General features: G+C 39.3%; 1 protein-coding gene across 1 annotated transcript in view; it reads right to left on the bottom strand.

The window, feature by feature from the left end:
* The window catches only part of LOC124713594 (centrosomal protein of 290 kDa-like), a 189970-nt gene extending 175354 nt beyond the window's left edge, over positions 1–14616 (bottom strand). Inside the window, exons 1-5 of the mRNA XM_047242958.1 lie at positions 14350–14616; positions 14056–14176; positions 8982–9103; positions 8587–8781; positions 8359–8494 (exon numbers count right to left, since the gene is read on the bottom strand). Coding sequence (XP_047098914.1) covers positions 8359–8494; positions 8587–8781; positions 8982–9103; positions 14056–14176; positions 14350–14529 — 754 coding nt within the window. The 5' untranslated portion in view covers positions 14530–14616. The remainder of the gene's footprint in view (positions 1–8358; positions 8495–8586; positions 8782–8981; positions 9104–14055; positions 14177–14349) is intronic.
* Positions 14617–19712: the final 5096 nt, after the last annotated feature.

Genomic DNA, 19712 nt, shown 5'->3' with positions numbered 1-19712 from the left:
ATGACTGCATGACAGGAATTAACAGGCTTTGAAGCAGAATGGTGGTTGGAGCTAGACACATGAGACATTCCATTTCAGGAATTCAATATACCGAGATCCACAGTGTCAAGAGAGTACAGAGAATACCAAATTTTAGGCATTACCTCTCACTAAGGACAAAGGCCTTCACTTAATGACTGAGGGCAACAGTGTTTGTGTAGAGTTATCAGTGCTAATAGACAAGTAACACTGTGTGAAATACCCACAGTAATCAATTTGGGACATACAACAAATGTATCCATAGACTAGTGTGGCAAAGTCTGGCATTAATAGGCTCTAGCAGCGGACAACTGATGTGAGTGTCTTTGGTAACAGCATGTCATTGCTTGCAGAGCCTCTCCTGGGTTCATCACCATATTGGCTGGAATCTAGATAACTGGGAAACTATGGCCTGATCAGATGAGTACTAATTTCAGTTTGTAAGAGCAGATGGTAGGGTTTGCATGTGGCATAGATCCCACAAAGCCTTGGACTCAAGTTGTCAACAAGACACTGTGCAAGTTGGTGGTGGCTCCATAATGGTGTGGGCTGTGTTTACATGGTATGGAATGGGCCCTCTGGTACCATCTGAACTAATCATTGACTGGGAATGGTTATGTTCAGCTACTTGGAGGCCATTTCCAACCATTCGCGGACTTCATTTTCCCAAACGACAGAATTTTTATAGATGACAACACACCTTGTCACTGGGCCATAGTTGTTAGCAACTGGTTTGAAGAATAGTCTGGACAGTTCAAGCAACTGATCTGCTCATCCAGATTACCCAACATGAATCCCATCAAACATTTATGGAGCATAATCGAGAGGTGCATAATCGAGAGGTCAGTTCATGTACAACATCCTGCACCAGCAACACTTATGCAAACATGGAAAGCTATAGAGGCAGCACGGCTCAGTATTTATGCAGGTGACTCCCAACAACTTGTTGAGTCAATGCCACTTCGACTTGCTGCATTATGCCAGACAAAGGAAAATCAGACAGGATATTCGGAGGTATCAAATGACTTTTGTCAACTCAATGTATAACTAGGTTGTTCAAATGAAAACTCTGAGTTGATGATAGGATCACTTGCTTATTATCAGGCATTGAGAATGCAAAGATACCTATATATCCATGAGCATCAGTGGGTAGATTGTAGATTGTATTTTATTGGTCCCGTTGTCTACATAGCAGCTTATGCATAAGACATTGGACAAGTCAAGTTATAAATATACAGGCTGAAAGTCATTTCAAGGCATACATATTTAAGCTTACAATAATACACTTTACACGTAAGTATTTATATAACACATTTCATAAATTTAAATATTCTTCAATGGAGTAAAAGCAGTGACGCTGTAAATATGACTTTAGAGATTTTCCAAATGTATTGACCTCAGTGATAGCTTTTATGTTTTCAGGAAGTTTGTTATAAAGCTTAACTCCCATGTGAAAAGTACCTTTTTGGCACAGTGCTGTGCTGATTTGAGTCATATGTAAGTTTCTGTTTTGTCTGGTAAAGTGCTCATGTATATCACAGCTTTTTGCAGTCTCCGGTCCTTGCCTATTACATTTAATTTAAAGAACAAAAGGGTTTCCATAATATATACACACGGTAATGAAGGAATACCAGATTTCTTAAACAGGGGTTTACAAGAGTCTCTAGGCTTGCACCCAAACAAGATTCTAATGGCCCTTTTTTGTAGTTTAAAAGTGCTATTAGCTGTTTTAGAGTTTCCCCAGAAGGTGACCCCATACCTAAGACGGGAATGAAAGTACGCATGATATGCATTCAATACTGTTTTCTCACTACAGCATGATTTTAATGAACAAAGAAGGTAACATGTTTTGCTCAGTTCTGCATTGAGATATTCAATATGCTTATTCCATCTGATGTTACTCTGTAGCCAAAGCCCTAAGAATTTGGTTTCAGTACTGTTACCAACTGGTTCATCATTGATAGAGACTGATGGGATAAACATGTCCTTGTTAGGAATATTGTGGAATTTTAGAGCAACGGTTTTCTTACTGTTTATTACAAGCTGATTACTCTGTGCCCAGCTGCTAAGTTGTTTCGTGACCATGTTTACTGTCTGCTGTAACTGTTCATCGCCATCTCCTTTTAGTAGAATTGTGGTTTCATCTGCAAATATGATTGTTTTGTGTGCATCAACATTTAAGCTTAGATCATTTATGTACAGAAGAAACAGAAGGGGTCCCAATACGGATCCTTGGGGTACACCATATTTTATTTGTTTATAGTGAGATAAGTGATTAGATACAGTTTTTAGTTCAATATTTGTGTGCTTGATGCACACTGCCTGCATACGATTTGTCAGGAAGGAACTGATCCACTTGTTGGACAGACCTCGAATACCATATCTTTCTAGCTTTGATAGCAGAATTTTATGGTCCACCATGTCAAAAGCTTTTGACAAGTCAATAAAGACTCCTATTGTTTCCTGTTTTTTGTCCATCCGGCTTAGGATGGAATTGATGTACTCATAGACAGCAGTTGTCGTTGACTTCTTATTTCTGAATCCATGTCGTTCATTACATAGGATGCTGTTTTTATTTATAAATTTCATAAGTTTTTCGTACATAACTTTTTCCAGTACTTTAGAGACGCAGGAGGAAATTGTGATGGGTCTGTAGTTATATACATTGTTTTTATCCCCTTTTTTGTATACAGGAATCACTTTTGATGTTTTCAACACATCAGGGAAAGTGCCTGCCTGAAGTGAGCAGTCACATAAATGTGTGAGTACTTCAATTAGGTTTAATGCGCTCTTCTTTAACATTGTTGCAGGTATACCATCAATACCTGCCGATTTGGAATTTTTTAGTCCTTTTATTGCTTTAGCTACTTCATCTTGTGAAACAGAACTGATGTACATTGATCCTCTACATGCATTTATTTTATATTCATTTGCCTGGGTGCTCTTAAAGTTTGATTGTAACATACCAGAAGAGGTTAACACACTTACAGCTACAAAAGCATTCAAGAGACTCATATGTTCTGGCTAGTTAAATATAAAGGGATTCTAAGAGCAGATGGTGATATCTAAAACTTTAATCAGGTAGATCTTTCCCTACAAAGTGATATAATTAAAACCAATACATTAGTCTTAATGTTCTCATCACTGCAGGGTGCTATCTGAGGTAATGCTGTTTAGAACCTCCTGTCATTTTACTCTGAGTATGTTCTGAAGGTGCTTATCTTTTAAATCTGTTCTCATTCTAGAAAAAAGAAAGAAGCCCGGTGATTAGTGGAGTGAAGATTAAAACTTCATTTTGTCTTTGATCAGAAGTTGCCTGATACCCAATGCCACACATGTATAGGCATTATTGCTGTGATCGAGAAAACAACTTAGAAAGAGGACAAAAGCACACTTTTTCTACTCATTTATTAGTGCAATTATTTCAGAGTTCCCGTAGTAGCAATGAAGGTAAACTATGACACGAGGGCTATCCAGAAAATAATAGACATCTTGTCTATCATGGCAGTGGGTGGGGCTACAACTGCCATCTTGGCACCATAATGTTCTTGCACAGTATACAGCCAGTGCTGATAACATGTGGTCTGTGCCTCTGCTACTGTGCTTTCTGTCACGCAATAAAATGTACGCTGCAATAGAAAATCCCGCCACTTGAGAAGTGTTCTGTGATTAGGTTTTAGTTCGCAAAAGACTGCAGACCAACTGAAATTTGTCAAACACTGACAAAGTTAAGGTGCGGATACAAAAAAAAAGTGTTGGGGGAACTTGGTGCAAAAGTTCTGTTTTTTCAAGACACTGTCAATCGTACCTGAAAGCACCTACAGGGTTTTGGATGGGAGCTGTTTGATTATCCACTATACAGCCTGGATTTGGCACCGAGTGACTACCACTTCTTCCCAGCAATGAAGATATGGTTCACTACACAATGCTCTGATACTGACGGCAAACTGCATGCCAGTGGTTGGAATCACAGGCAGCAGATTACTACAGAAAAGGTATTGAAAAACTTGTGCCATGATATGGTAAGTGCCTCAATATAAATTTGGATTATGTATAAAAACAGCTGAAGAGTGTACCTTTAAAATATATGTAATAAAATTTGTTTTTCCATATTATTAATATTTTATTGCAAAATGTCCGTTACTCTCTGAACAGCCCTTGTACCTTCTGCCAAGAATCTTAGTCTGGTTAATGCCAGATGTACAAATTGACATCATCTTTTACTGATCAAATCTGCATTGCTTTTATCAGTCTGGGTTATAAAACAAGTCTTTACCTACCTCATTTCTGCTCAATTTCTAAATCAAACAATGGAAAATCCAGGATGGAATGTAACAATACCAGAGAAGCAAAGTTGTTACTCACCATAAAGCAGAGATGTTGAGTCGCAATAGGTACAACAGAAAGATTCACACAATTATAGATTTTGGCCCTTAAGGCCTTTGTCAGCAGTAGACACACATACACACATGCGCACACACGCACACTCACACAAATGCAACTTGCACACATGTCTGCAGTCTCAGAGAATTGAAACCACACTGCGAGCAGCAGCACCAGTGCATGATGGAAGTGGCAACTGGCTGGGGGTAAGGAGGAAGCGGAGTGGGGAGAGGGAGGAATAGTATGGTGGGAATGGCGGACAGTGAAGTGTTGCAGTTTAGACGGAGGGCAGGAGAGAAGGTGTGGAGAGGGGAGGGGGGTACGTAGTGGAAAGGAGAGAAATAAAAAGAAATTAAAAGACTGGGTGTGGTGGTGAAATGACGGCTGTGTAGTGCTGGAATGGGAACAGGAAGGGGGCTGGATGGGTGAGGACAGTGACTAACAAAGGCTGAGGCCAGGAGGGTTACGGGAACATACGATGTATTGCAGGGAAAGTACCCACCTGCGCAATTCAGAAAAGCTGGTGTTGGTGGGAAGGATCCATATGGCACAGGCTGTGAAGCAGTCATTGAGATAGAGGATATCATGTTTGGCAGCGTGTTCAGCAACATGGAGGTCCACTTGTTTTTTGGCCACAGTTTGTCGGTGGCCGTTCATGTGGACAGACAGCTTGTTGGTTGTCATGCCTCCATAGATGCAGCACAGTGGTTGCAGCTTAGCTTGTAAATCACATGACTGGTTCCACAGGTAGCCCTGCCTTTGATGGGATAGGTGATATTAGAGACCAGACTGGAGTAGGTGGTGGTAGGATGATGTATGGGACAGGTCTTGCATCTAGGTCTATTACAGGGGTATGAGCCATGAGGTAAGGGCTTGGGAGCAGAGGTTGTGTAAGGATGGACGAGTATATTGTGTAGGTTCGGTGGACAGCAGAATACCACGGTAGGAAGAGTGGGTAGGATAGTAGGCAGGACGTTTCTCATTTCAGGGCACGACGAGAGGTAATCGAAACCCTGGCGGAGAATGTAATTCAGTTGCTCCAGTCCCGGATGGTACTGAGTTACGAGGGGAATGCTCCTCTGTGGCCAAACTGTGAGACTTCGGGAGGTGGTGGGAGACTGAAAAGATAAGGCACAGGAGATTTGTTTTTGTACAAGGTTGGGAGGATAATTACAGTCAGCAAAGGCTTCAGTGAGACCCTCGGTATATTTAGAGAGGGACTGCTCATCACTGTAGATGCAATGGCCACAGGTGGCTAGGCTGTGCGGAAGGGACTTCTTGGTATGGAATGGGTGGCAGCTGTCGAAGTGGAGGTATTCCTGGTGGTTAGTAGGTTTGATATGGATGGAGGTACTGATGTAGCCATCTCTGAGGTGAAGGTCAACAGGTAAGAAGGTGGCTTTTGGGTTGAGTAGGACCAGGTGAAGCAAATGGGGGAGAAGTTGTTGAGGTTCTGGAGGAATGTGAATAAGGTGTCCTCACCTTCAATCCAGATAGCAAAGATGTCATCAATGAATCTGAACCAGGTGAGGGGTTTACGATTCTGGGCTTTTAGGAAGGATTCCTCTACATGACCCATGAATAGGTTAGCATAGGATGGTGCCATGCAGGTGGCCATAGCCGTACCATGGATTTGTTTGTAGGTAATGCCTTCAAAGGAGACGTAATTGTGGGTGAGGATATAGTTGGTCATGAAGACTAAGAAGGAGGTTGTTGGTTTGGAATCCATTTTATGTAGGAGAATAGGTTCCGGGTAATAGGTTGAAGGTGTTGGTCTACGAGAGCAGAGATTCTCTCAGTGGAGGCACAGTAACCGGCCACAACGGGGCGTCCTGGGTGGTTGGGTTTATGAACTTTAGGAAGCATGTAGAAGGTGTTAGTGCGGGGAGTGGTGGGGGTAAGTAGAGAGATGGACTCTGGGAAGATGTTCTGGGATGGGCCTTAGGATTTGAGTAGTGACTGGAGATCCTGCTGGATTACTGGAATGGGATCACTATGGCATGGTTTGTAGGTGGAAGTACCTGACAGCTGACGGAGTCCTTCTGCCACGTAATCCTTACGGTTCAAAACAACGGTGGTGGAGCCTTTGTCTGCAGGTAGGATTATAAGGTTGGGATCAGTTTTTAGGTGGTGAGACTGCGATTCTTTCTGTGGCTGTAAGGTTAGTTTGCATGTTGAGGGATTTGGGGAATGATGGCGAGACAAGGTTCGAGGTTAAGAAATTCTGGAAAGTTAACAGGGGGTGGTTTGGAGGCAGTGGGGCTGGATCATGGTTGAATGGAGGAGTGAACTGAGTTAGGCAAGGTTCAATATTGGTCTTTGGTTGTGTCTGATTGGTCGGGTTGGTGGCGAAAAAGTGTTTCCACTGTAGGGACCGGGAGAAGGAGAGAAGGTCTTTAACTAGTCCTGCATGGTTGAATTTGGGAGTGGGGCAAAAGGTGAGGCCTTTGGAAAGGACTGATATTTCTGTGGGACTAGGCTCATAACTGGGGGAAAGTTTCATAACTGTGTTGCAGGTCTGTTTAAGTTCTGGGTTCTGAGGTAGTGGTAGAGAGTTTTAGAGGGTGGGGTAAGTGTAGTAGGTCTGCGAGGCAGGGTTTGTCAGCTATGGGGGATGTGCGGGAGGTTGTTGTATAAGTGGTGGACAGTGGTACTCCGAGGCAGGAGTAGGAAGTGAGCAGGATGGGGAGCTTTTTGAGGTGGCGTTGTGCATGTTGCTCAAGTTCCTGCAGGGCAAGAGTTTCAATGTGTGTTATGGGTTCCAGGAATTTGGGATTACACAGCAGGAGAATTTTGTGGATGGAGAGAAGGTACTGCAAGGAGGATTGGGCTTGGTTGATATGGTTTTGCAGGACTATGTTGGTGAGGGCTAAGGATTGGCAGAATCTAAATCACACACACCACATGTTAATTTGTAACCCATGATAACTTCACACTAAATCCAAATTGATTTCCAATTTTAATTTCATTTTTTGACCAATTTAATTCACTTCTTGATCACTTGAAACACATAGAGCAAGTTTTGTTGCAGTATGTAACATCTATAATCAAAATTTATTTGTATAAAATTGTGGAAATCCTAAACAGCTTCTCCTCTTGACTGAGTGTTCTGATAATTATTGAATTAGGCTCTTCATTAATTTGTTTTAGATGAGGGATATCCTGGTTGTTGCTCCCCCTTAAAAAAAATCATTGTTGAAACACACACACACACACACACACACACACAAAACACACACACACACACACAACCTCCTCACAGACGGTACTTATTCAGTTGTCAAACAACAGTTTCTAGTAAGGATATCTCACAACAGGGGCAGGAACAGTGAGTCATTGCTTGCAAGGGAATAATTGTTATTCCTTCAAGGTACTTCATTACACATCTGTTCCAAGTAAACAATGTATGATCTTATGATGGACCTACCTAACACAGAACAATAGTCTAACTGCCACACAGTTAGACAACTATTTTATATATAAAATAACACAAAATTGTAATAAATTACACATACATAAATTATGAGGCAGAATTGCTGGCCAGTACTTATGTGATATCTGTCTTCCCTTGTTGTCACTACAGAATGATCTCTCTCCATGAATAGGGGACTACCAGTTCCAAAAGCTAGGTAATGTGTCCCTTTTATTTTTATGTGTGTCTATCAGTGACATTATACATTTCACCCCTGAAGGAAAGTATTGGCAAAGCAACTGTGTCTCACAGTGTATTAGTTTTCTCACGTGACTTTTCCTCTGTTACAATTAATAAATGACATACATCACAAAACATATTAGTCTGAAATTTCTTTTCCCTCAGGCTATACCCGCATGAGAAAATTGTAGACAAGCTACTACATCTTCAGTTTAGGTGTTATCTTCAATGTATCCTAGATTTTGTCATTTGATGTATTTCAGTAAATAATTGCACACAGCTTGACAATCTACAGGCCAACATACCTGCCTGTTCACTGCATGTTTCTCTATAGCCAGATATCTCATTAGTCAAAGCTGTCAAATGCTCTGTTGCTTCAGTCAACTTATCTCGAACACTGCAGAGGTTTTCCTTAAGGAGCTTGTTTTCTTGATCCAATTCCTTAAAAAATATGAAACAGCCAAATTAAATTGTATCTTTATTAGATATAACTTTTTATCACAATAACAATGTGTAAAAATATAGTACATTACTTCGAAATCCTCCAGCAATTCAGAGATGTGTTTATTCTTCTGTTTAATAAGTTCAGTCATTTCTTTTTGTTTCTCCATATAAATTTCAAGTGATTCCTTTTGTAACTCATCATCACTTGGCTCATTCTGTGAAAACAGGAGTTCTCTCTGTAATTCAGCCCTTTCTTCTTCCAATATGTGGACATCTTTCTTCAACTGAAACAGTGCACACACAAAATTTTCTAGTGCAATCATGTCTTTATTTCCACACTGAAAATTAAGTACTGAAAGATTCATGAAAACACAACAGTTAATTTTCAAAAGCACTTAACAAGGACAGAAAAAGAATTATTCATAAAAGTAGCTTCCACTAAAGAAAAAAAATAACTATATGTCTTTTTTTTCCTTTATATTACCTCCTCTAGTTCTTTCCTTGCTTCCAGCAATTCCTTATCTCGATCTCTAAGCTCAGTCTTCAATTTCTCGACTTCCAATTCAGTTTTTATAAGTTCTTCCTTTAAGGAATCAGCTTCTGGGCCTTGCAAAAAATTGTTTTAAGATTTGCTAATGATTTTATTAAACAGAGATAGAAGTAATGAAATTCAATAAGAATACCAGACATACCACCGGCAAACATATATGAGGCAGTGTAATGTAAAATATAAGAGATATCATTGTCTTTCATAAAACATTATACTACATTATTGTAAAGTATGATCAGATAAGACTGACAATTGGCAAAACAATAAACAAAAACATAAATAAACATGAGGGTAGGCCAAACGTGGATGATAAATGTGTATGTAAGCATAAGCTCACCAGACAAAACCTGAATCACTCCGGTAAAAGAGCACACTGGTTTAGAGTGCCACAGATGTGTAGAACTGAAACAAAACTGTATGTAGAGGTGATTCTGTGATGTTTTGGCGGTGTTTTTCACACCACACTTGGCCCACTCAATTAGATTACTGTGGACGTGAATGTCTGTTTCCAATCTGAGTGTTGCCCTTTCTTCTACACTTCCATAATGGGTAAGCTGTGAACATTGACATCTTCTATGATGACAACAGCCATGTTCACTGGGTGTACACACACGTTCCTCGTAAGAGAAATACTCAGGCATCCTATCACACCTTGACCAGCTTGATATGTCATCTGACATTAATCCCATTGAAATTATCTGGGATTATTTGAAACAGCAGGTGAAGCACAGCATTCAACATATCCACAATTTGGTAGCTCAGTGTCTGCTATTATTCCACTATCCTTTTCTCACACTGCACATTTTACATCCTCCTAGTTGCTACTCTCCTTTCCTCTCCACACCAGCCAGTCTGGGTCAAATGGTTATGTGTGATGCATTTGGGTACACGTGCAAATAATCATGAAAATATTTTGGTGAAATATTTGACATGTGTGTGAAATTATTAAAGGACAAATTAATGAATGATTATATGTATGTATGTGAACCCCACACATAATTCTTATTCCTTTTCCTTGTATAGTGAATACTTTTTCTTCACCTGAAGACTTGGCGTAAAATATTATACTCTAGGATATCAATGAACAAAAATACATAAAATATACCTTTATATCCCCACAGTGGGCGATTACCCTTATAATAAAAGAATCTGAGACTAAATATTTCAGCAAGTACAGTACACTTATGCAAAACTGCTTAGTAACTTTCACAAAGTCACCATTTACCAGTTCCCTATTGATGCTTACTTGCTTGGCTACATAATAACAGCTTTTTCACTTAGAAGATGGACTAACTTTGCTTCAGGATTCAAATAAAATTTTCAGTCATTAACACTGGGCAAGAACTGTTATAGGCTCATGATCAATTGCCGGTGTCACCCTCTGTAATTTATCCCCATGCAGATGTTGCAGCTTCCCTACGTGAATTACTTGAACAGATTGGTGCTATTTTCTGTATCCTTTTTCTTAAACAGAAACTAAACCAGGCATTAGCTGAACCAAGTATTCCATAAAAATGTAACTTACATAATAGAATTTTATGACTGGCACATTCAAATGCTTTTTGTACACTGCAGATGATCCAAACTAGCAATATTATACTGTTTTAAAATTTTATTATGTCCTCAGTGAATGTAAAATGCAATGTAGCCATTTTAAAATTAAAGAATTGAAGCATATGAAAAATTTCAGTTACTGGTGACAGATAAATTAGTTATAACAAATACAGAAACTTGTTGAAAGACAAGTAGCTATTCAACAGATAATACTACAAAAAAAATTATTTATTTATTTAGTTTTGCTCCTGTGACATCTTGTACAGATATAGGACCTTGCAACCAACAATGTTTAACACATTTGTTGACAACACTGGTAAAAATGTATCTGCTGATGACAAACTGATGTAAGACAGAATTATAATACCTCAGTTCTGATGACAAATAATGGAACTGTACAATTATACTGAATGTAATGCATAAGCTGCTTATTGTGATTTAATCTCTGTTCAAATGAAAGAAAAATTAAAGAGATGTTACAGGAATATGAAAAACAAGCTGTGAAATCTAAAATTAAGAAGAGATACAACAAAAGAGATGCAACAACAGAAAGTGAAACGCCTTGTGGCTAGGGTCTCCCGGTGAGTAGACCATTCTCCTGGAGCAAGTCTTTCATGTTGATGCCACTTTGGCGACTTGCGTGTTGATGGGGATGAAAAGATGATAATAAGGCGACACAACACCCAGTCCATGAGCAGAGAAGATCTCCAACCCAGCCAGGAATCGAACTCGGGCCATTAGGTATGACATGCTGTCGCGTTGAGCACTCAGCTACCAGGGGCAGACACAACAGAAAGTGAGAAAATACGATACTCGTGCAGTGAAATAACATGAGAATGGTGAGAGAAAGAAAAAGAAAATTTAAGACTTTATTCAATGAACCTGTCACTGGCAAACATCAGTCAGCTACAGACAGATACACTTTAAAATTATATAAATGTAAATTTTAAAATTCAAGGAATTAAGTGAAAATATCTGAACTGGAATGCTGTATGAGTACCTTACAAAGGAAAATGGAAGTAAAAATAGAGAAATTTTGTTTTCAATTGAATAGCTGAAGAAATAAGCAAGCAGAACACACACATAAAAGGAAAGTAAAATAAAGTCTACAATGTCTCAAACCATGGAAATATTTTAGTCCTTATAATTACAAACAGGCCTGAACTGTAGACAATGTCAGTATAGAGACGCGGATTAGTGATCATGATGTCATCAAGGTGACAATGATTACTAAAGTTAATAAATCTTTCAGAAAGATTACGAGACTGTTTTTACTAGAAAGGGTGGAGCAACAGTTGTTCGCATCCCACTTACGCAATGAATGGACATCATTTAGTTCCAATATGATGGATGCAGAGGAATTATAGGCAAAGTTTAAACTGCTTGTTGATCATGCTCTGGAGAGGTATGGGTCGAGTAAGTGGATTAAGAATGAAAAAGACTCATCATAATTTAATAACAAACTTTGGATAACACTGAGGAAGCAGAGAGTGTTGCACTTTTGATTCAAAAAAGAATGTGCAAATGACAACAGCCAAAATGTTAGAAGAAATTCATGCAGCTGTAAAAATATAGAACTTCCACCAATGTACCTTAGCAAAAGGTACTGTTATGAACCAGAGAAAATTCTGGTCTTACATAAAATTGGTAAGCAGGTCAAAGATTTCTGTCCAGCCAATCATTGACAAATCAGATGTGGCAATAAAAGACAGCAAAAGGAAAGCTGATGTTTTGAATTTCAGTTTAAGATCTCATTCGCACTAGAGGTTTGTAAGAACATGTTGGGAGAAGACACACTGCATTTCAGAGATGAAGACATCAAGTGCTGAACACAGCACCACCAAAATTAAAAACAAAATTTTTCATTCCTTTTGTATTCTGCTCCACCTTAGTTAAGCTGCCTTACATTGACCTTCTCTTCACAGAACTTGAAACATTCTGTTTTAACAAAACCTTCATGTCGAGATACAAAGTAGCATCCTCAATAACTCTACCATCACTTTAATCTGATACTATTATCATGCACAAGTTTCAATAACTGAGAACCTCCAAAACAAGATCTTTGATGTTCTCAGTTCCTCTTACTACTTATATACTAGATGTCTTATTCCTTCAAATTTCCCCCATTTCTTCACAATTCTCTTCTAATCTGTTCTTTTCTTGTTTTTTCTATGTCTTATATGTAAAGATACACTTTGTCGCAACTGTTTGCTTCTCTGGGTCTACAAATATAGCTATGAGCCCTACATGTTTCTTATACACACATGAAACATGTCTACTGCCACATTCCAGTAATTCAAGATCTTATCATTTGTCAATTCACACATATTAATTTAATAAGCATAATGCAACTCCCCAAGCATCAAATTTGTGTTATTAAGAATACATCCAGGATTAAAATAATAAGGATAGCATATAAATTCTTACATTTGTCATTAACACGCATATGGTATGAAAAACAGTTTCATGATATATCTTTGGCTTATACAATCAGTTCTTTAATCCTCAATTGTATGAGAAGGTCTTGACAGAAACAGTCATCTCATAACTACCTGGTCTTGTTATATCTGTTTCAGTTTCCAAAATCTGTCCAGCTAATCATAATGATATTGCCCCTGTGGGAGGTAGTGAATTCCCGATTCCAAGCCTGATGTTATATTCAGTATGATTATGATTATTATTATTATTATTATTGATATTGCTGCTGCTACCACAAATATCTGGCTTTCTCTGACTGAGCTGTATAAGCAATATATGTGAGCACGTTTCACAGCTTGATGCTGATCTATAAGGTTTACTCAGTTCTCTAAGAGCACAACACTGTTTATGAAACTCAAGCTTCCTATTTAATGGCATTCCAATTCACAGTTTCAAGTTTCCACAACAGTGCACTCTCAATATTTCACTGCCCTTTAGGAGAATGCTGTATGCCTACAATGATCTGTCCTTCGATGCCACGCATGATGTAAACTGAAGATGAGATTTTTACGTGTATTTATACATGAAGCTGTGTTTGTCTTCTATTCAGAATTATAATACCCATATTGCCTGGAGTCACAGTCTGAAAAATGCAATTCTCTAGCGCATACATTAACCATGCACAAGGCTTTGAAGGACTGCCATCAGTGACCTTCAATATAGTCGTAGAGCTCTGTGGCAACATTAGTGACATGTGTGTAATAGGCTGTGAGTTACCATGAACTACAGGTAACGCAAATAACAACGCATTACAATATGTTGTACATCTTAAAGTACAACACTGATCACTGAATTGGCGTTGAGGGACCGAGGACAAAAATGGGCAGCACAGAAAGAAGAAAAACAGAAATTAATTAGTTGTCCCCTGTTTACTGCTGCAGTATTAAATTTGCTGCGCATCTTGTACGTTTATAAATGGCTGGACACAAAAGTCATGGTAGTTAAATTAGTGCCGAGAAGAATAATGAGATCTTACGCAGTTTACTCCTATTCAACTGTTTTCGTCCCTTTACATCTTCATTTACTTTTTGTTGGTTAATTTCTTTTTCTTTAAGTTTCGATGATAGGGTATCCAATTCTGCAACCAATATTTCCACCTGAAAATAAATGCATTCCTTTAGTTAGGTGGAGATACCGATAAACAATGAGAATGATATTCCTTATCTACTTCCTATGTACGAAGATATGTCGATTGTTAGTGGACTACAGTGACTGTTATGTTTGAGATAATTCTCAAAGCATACGTAAATGTCATATTATTGACGCATACCTGGTCTCCTTTGAATTTCAAAATTTCTTGCGCTACACGCAGTAAACTTATACAGTTTTCATGTGAGATATTTGAAGATATTTCACATTCCGTAATAGCATCAAACCAGTCCTCTTTTTCATCCTCTGTTAATTCCACCGGTTCAACAGCCGATATTCTTTTCCAATCTATTTGAACCATTTCGTTAAAAAATAATCGATGCAAATATATTTCTGACAGCAATATTGTCTGTGTACACACTCCCCCTGTGGCGTCTGCAAATTTGTTTACATTTGTCGGCCGTTTACTGTTTCCATCTTCCCAATTCTGCCAACCGTCCACAAACTGGAATAGTTTTGAAATTACAGACATGGGAAACTTTGATGAAAGGTCTGGGCTACTGACATTGAGCTACTTTCTATCATCTAACATGCATATAAAAGTCCGATGCGTCGGGCTATATACTACGGGCTAAGCAGATAACTAAATACACCTGACTAAATAGTTTATCTAAACTTGCATTTTACCTACATTTATGTTCAAGTTTATATACATCTGTAATAACAATAATAACTCACTGCCGACGAGACGGATGTGGCAACTTATTGAATTGTATTATTAAAGATTTCTTACGGTTTTTTAGACTGTGTGAAGTCAGAAAGAACTGCCGTAATTGAAGGAGTCACTGTAACAATCTTGGCCTTATCTTTTGTTCTAAAACAATTCCTTGATTCCAGAATGAGATTTTCACTCTGCAGCGGAGTGTGCGCTGATATGAAACTTCCTGGCAGATTAAAACTGTGTGCCCGACCGAGACTCAACTCGGGACCTTTGCTTTTCGCGGGCAAGTGCTCTACCAACTGAGCTACCGAAGCACGACCCACGCCCGGTACTCACAGCTGTACTTCTGCCAGTACCTCGTCTCCTACCTTTGGAAAGCCATTTCTCCTCTTTCTGAATGTGGTGGACAGAAAAAGCTTAGGAATTCTGCAGTGCATTAAGAAACCAATCGCAACGTAAAATTTCCAATTGATCAATTCATTGTTTCTGATTGTATTGTGAGCACCCATCTGTCCAGCCCCTCCTGCAAATTGTTTAAGGACATAGCATGCAACTGAGCTGAAACTTGAAACTTTCAGCTACCTCCAACGTAATGGACTTCCTACCAAATGACCTAACTGTACAAGTACCCACAAATAGGAGGCAAGGGAAAACTACCTGTACACAAGGGTATCAGTTTAATTAATTAATTAATTAGTCAATCAATTTGATAGAGTGATGCAATATTTCCAGGACATCCACTACTTTGTTCAGGGCAAAGGATAGTTAGTGTGGCTCATGACAGACGCTTGCTGGGCAGGAGGAGTCAAGCGTTTGTATGCAGTTTTACAGATGCTGTGACCTAAAGTAGCCACTTAAAGTGGCAAAGGACACTGTCATGAACAAAGGGGACCACAGTTGTGGGGGTGACCTGGCTGTTGGATGGTCACAAACAAGTGAGCACTGTATTTTGAGATACTAAGGTCTGCCGCTATGGACAGGTTGGTCGGAATTCTCCCAAGCAGTGGCACACAACAGGAAGTAGCCACTCGGGGTGTGCTAATACCATGAGATGGCTGGCAGTGCAGCAGCCAACAGAGGTTGCGGAGCCTGAGTGGGCGTAGTGTTGGCCTCTTGGACACAGGCATATGATGAGCCCAGTGATGCGGTCACCACATGGGTACACTGTCCCAGCTGGCATGTCTGCCCTGCAGTTGGTGCAAAGATGGACTGAAAAGATTTTTTAACAGTGTAACTAGGTGTGGTGAGTTATGTTGACATCAATTTCGTGATGATATTCCTTGTGTGATCGAAAAAAAACAACAATCTATTTAATTACTTTTGTCGATATATTTTAAACAGCTGCATCTTCCCAAATAGCAGGGACTGATGAGCTTTTCCCACCAAATAAAAGAGAGATCCAACCCCTGTGTATTGAGTTTTATAAATAAACAGTATATCCTTATCTACGTAATTGCATTTCCTATTGTGAGCATAGACTAAGTCCTTTTCCCACCAATTTCCAGATAGGGAGGGGAGGGGGAGGACTGGGGGATTTCTGAGAGGGGGAGGAGTCAGATAATTGATTGATTTAATTAATTAGTCAATTAATTTGATATCAAAAATGTGCTTGTATCAGCGAGGTGGAGGGGGGGGGGGGTGAGGAGGGGGAGGGGGGGGGGGTTCTCAGAAGGACGGATTATCACCAGGCGGTCATAAATCAGTCCTTAGGGGTCATTAAGCACTAGTAGAACAATCTGTCAAGTTTGCCCCTGAATGTAAGCTTGCCCCTGAATGTGTGCAATCAGTGCTAACAAAACACCCCAGAACGAAGTTACCCTACTACTCCCAAAATCTAGCTGACGGACACGTCATCAATGTAGAAATAGGATCTGCAACTCAGCAGCATTCCCTTGGGATATGACAAAGTGTGGAAGAGCAAAGGAAGACACCAGTTCGACATTTTGCTAAAGGTACGGTAGCAAAGCTTGACAACCTCATCTTCCACTGTATACACAGTAACGACTTAAAACTGGAAAATAGGCAGAGAAGCAGTTTCCAGAGTACCGCCGAAATGCTATATTATTCTAATGAGCTGTGTGACAAGGTGAAAGGTAAAATTTTGTAAAATCCTGAGAAAGTACACTATTGCATACAGTTACAGGCAATATGCTGCATGGAGTCGGGAGATAATGCTACAATAAAGTTGTGGTAGGGCTAGGACAAGAGGGGGGGAGGGCGGGTGTTATATATAGAAAAAGAAGAAAACCAGTGCTACAACACATATTAACAGTAACCGAACGACATCATTAGAAGTGAAGAACATGTTAGACAGTATCATTATGTAGACTACAGTTGAAAACATACTCGTACACTGGCAGAACTAAATGTGTTACACAATGAGCCACGAAGTATCCATCTAGTACTCGTTAAACTTTATGGATCATCACATGTTTATTTCATGACGGGTGTTAAATGATTAAACTTTCGTTCCATTCAGAACTGATTTCTATCGTCAACTTAAGTATGAGGTGTGACCACACAGGCCTGAATCCAGTCTTGTTTTCGTTGTGGCACATAAGTAAACAATCCCAAAATGTCATCTTGAGGAATTTTTTGACATTCTTAAATCACACGCTGCGTCATTTCATGGAGATTGATGCTGGAGGCTGGGGTGAAAGTACACGTCCTCCCCATCACATCCCAGACATTTTCTATGAGTGACAAATCAGGGGACTGGCCGAGTCAATCAAGTATCTGTACGTTCTTCAAGGCATTTTTGTTGTGAAATGCCATGTAGGGTCGTACATTATTTTGCTAGAACGTGGAATGTGGTACCAAAGGTTATGACAACAAGGTTTACCATTCTTGTCACATACTGATGAACAGTCAACCTCGCTTCAACAATTGCCGTATTACCCATGCTGTCATGTCCTACAGCTCCCCACAACATGATTTCAGAAGTTGGGGAAGTATGAACCTCGAGAATTGCTGTTTTTTGTGACCTTTCACCACGTTGTTTATGGACACGTTGGCATCCATTTGACAGCCACAAACAGAAGCAAGAGTCATCGCTGAACACCTCAGAATGTAACACAGTCTCCCAGTTGAGTGTTGCGAAGTTCTGTTGTCTGTGGTATCGTGTCAGTGGTAAAGGATGCATGGCATCTTGAGATCTCAACATAAGCTTCTATAAATCTCTTCCCGACTGCTCGTCGCGACAATCTTCTTTTATTCGTAGCTCCTCTCCGTATTTCAGCTGTTGTCATTGTCATTTCGTCAGAGTGATTCGAAGAATTCAGCGATCTTCTCGTGGTGTAGTGCTTCTGAAAAGAACTGAAACTCATTTTCTTGCCACACTGTTGTCCTGAATCTTTGCACTATAGCCAACCGTCTGTATGATCTGCTGGTATGTTGCACTAGTGACCCATGTGATAATATTCGACATTTCTCAAAATCTTAAGGACTGTGATGATCTGCTCATGCATGCCCTGTGGGCATGCTGTGTTTTGCTTCACCTGTAGGAATCGATTTTTTTGTCCTGAAAACACTAAAATAAGCTCGTTTAAGGATACAAATTTTAGTGAACACATATCATAGGCATGGAAATGCTGGAGTATCAGTTTCGTTGGATTCGAACGATGTTTTCATGGTGTGCCACTTTCCACTGCCTTCAATGTACGTTAGTATTATACGCCATACCATTTAGTATAAAATACTTGCTGAAAATAATCACCAGTGGAGTACTTTGGACCACTATTAAATAGACTTTCACATCAAAGTTAAAAAATAAATAATTGCATAAGTAGGATAACGATCAGTACAACATCAATAAGCTTATAAAAATGTTTGTTTTTTGCTAGTGGATAAAAGTATCCTGATGGTCGAAAGACAAAAACTGAATTCTGTCTTAGATCCTGCAACACAATTTCGAATAAAACAGTGATCCAGAAAGTGTAGAATAAATATCTGGTATTTGTGTCTATGACATCAAAATTTTTTCGTCCTTAGACTTCCGGTTTCGGTCAGCGCTGACAGTGTTCAGATCTGTTCCAACACATGGGAAAACCAAATACTACTAGTGAATAGTCTATATCTTAAAGCAATAAAATATGCCGTAATGAAAAATATTACTTCCGTACATGTGGAAAACATGTGCTTAAAATCAGACGAGGCATTCCTGTTTTAAAGCATATCCTATTGTCATATGATGAAACCTTGGTGACAAGATAAATACAATTTCGGCTTAGCATCGTAGCACATATTCGCAGCATGGTGTAAACTAGACACAGTGCTGGCAGAGTCATCCTGTTAACGTCGCTACGGTTCACAATAAACTGAGGTTCAGTAGCGACAAAATATTTTGTGTCATAAGTTCAGTAAAGGTCGACTGTAGGCCTAGACATATTCGTCAATTACACAATTGTACAAAATTCAATAAAATGTTACCACCTTAAACTTGTCCTTTATTTTAATCTAAAATTCCGGAAGACTATTTCAAAATCGCATGTTGTCACTTTGAAGCATATCCTTTTATATAATTTTAAAGTTTAATTTTATTCGTTTTTTTATTTCTTACATTTTATTTCTGTTGTAACATACACTGGAGGAAAAAAAGTGCGACACAGAGAAAGAGTTGTTCTACATAAGCGAAAATTAGTTGGTGTTTCTATATCGTAAGATGATGGCTATTCAAATTTCGCTCCAGTTGCGTAACAGTGGCACTGTAAGCGCCACTATGAGGATGCAAATCAGATTTGCTTTAAAAACGCTCTGTAACGGTCGTGAAGGCTAATTACCTTTGAGGTTGGACACGGTGAGATGAAGTTAGTCTTTAAGGCGCC

Source organism: Schistocerca piceifrons, chromosome 1 (genome assembly GCF_021461385.2).
Source record: "Schistocerca piceifrons isolate TAMUIC-IGC-003096 chromosome 1, iqSchPice1.1, whole genome shotgun sequence".
Classification (NCBI taxonomy): Eukaryota; Metazoa; Arthropoda; class Insecta; order Orthoptera; family Acrididae; genus Schistocerca; species Schistocerca piceifrons.
The sequence above is the reverse complement of the archived record's forward strand: the minus strand, read 5'-3'. Positions and strand labels throughout refer to the sequence as shown.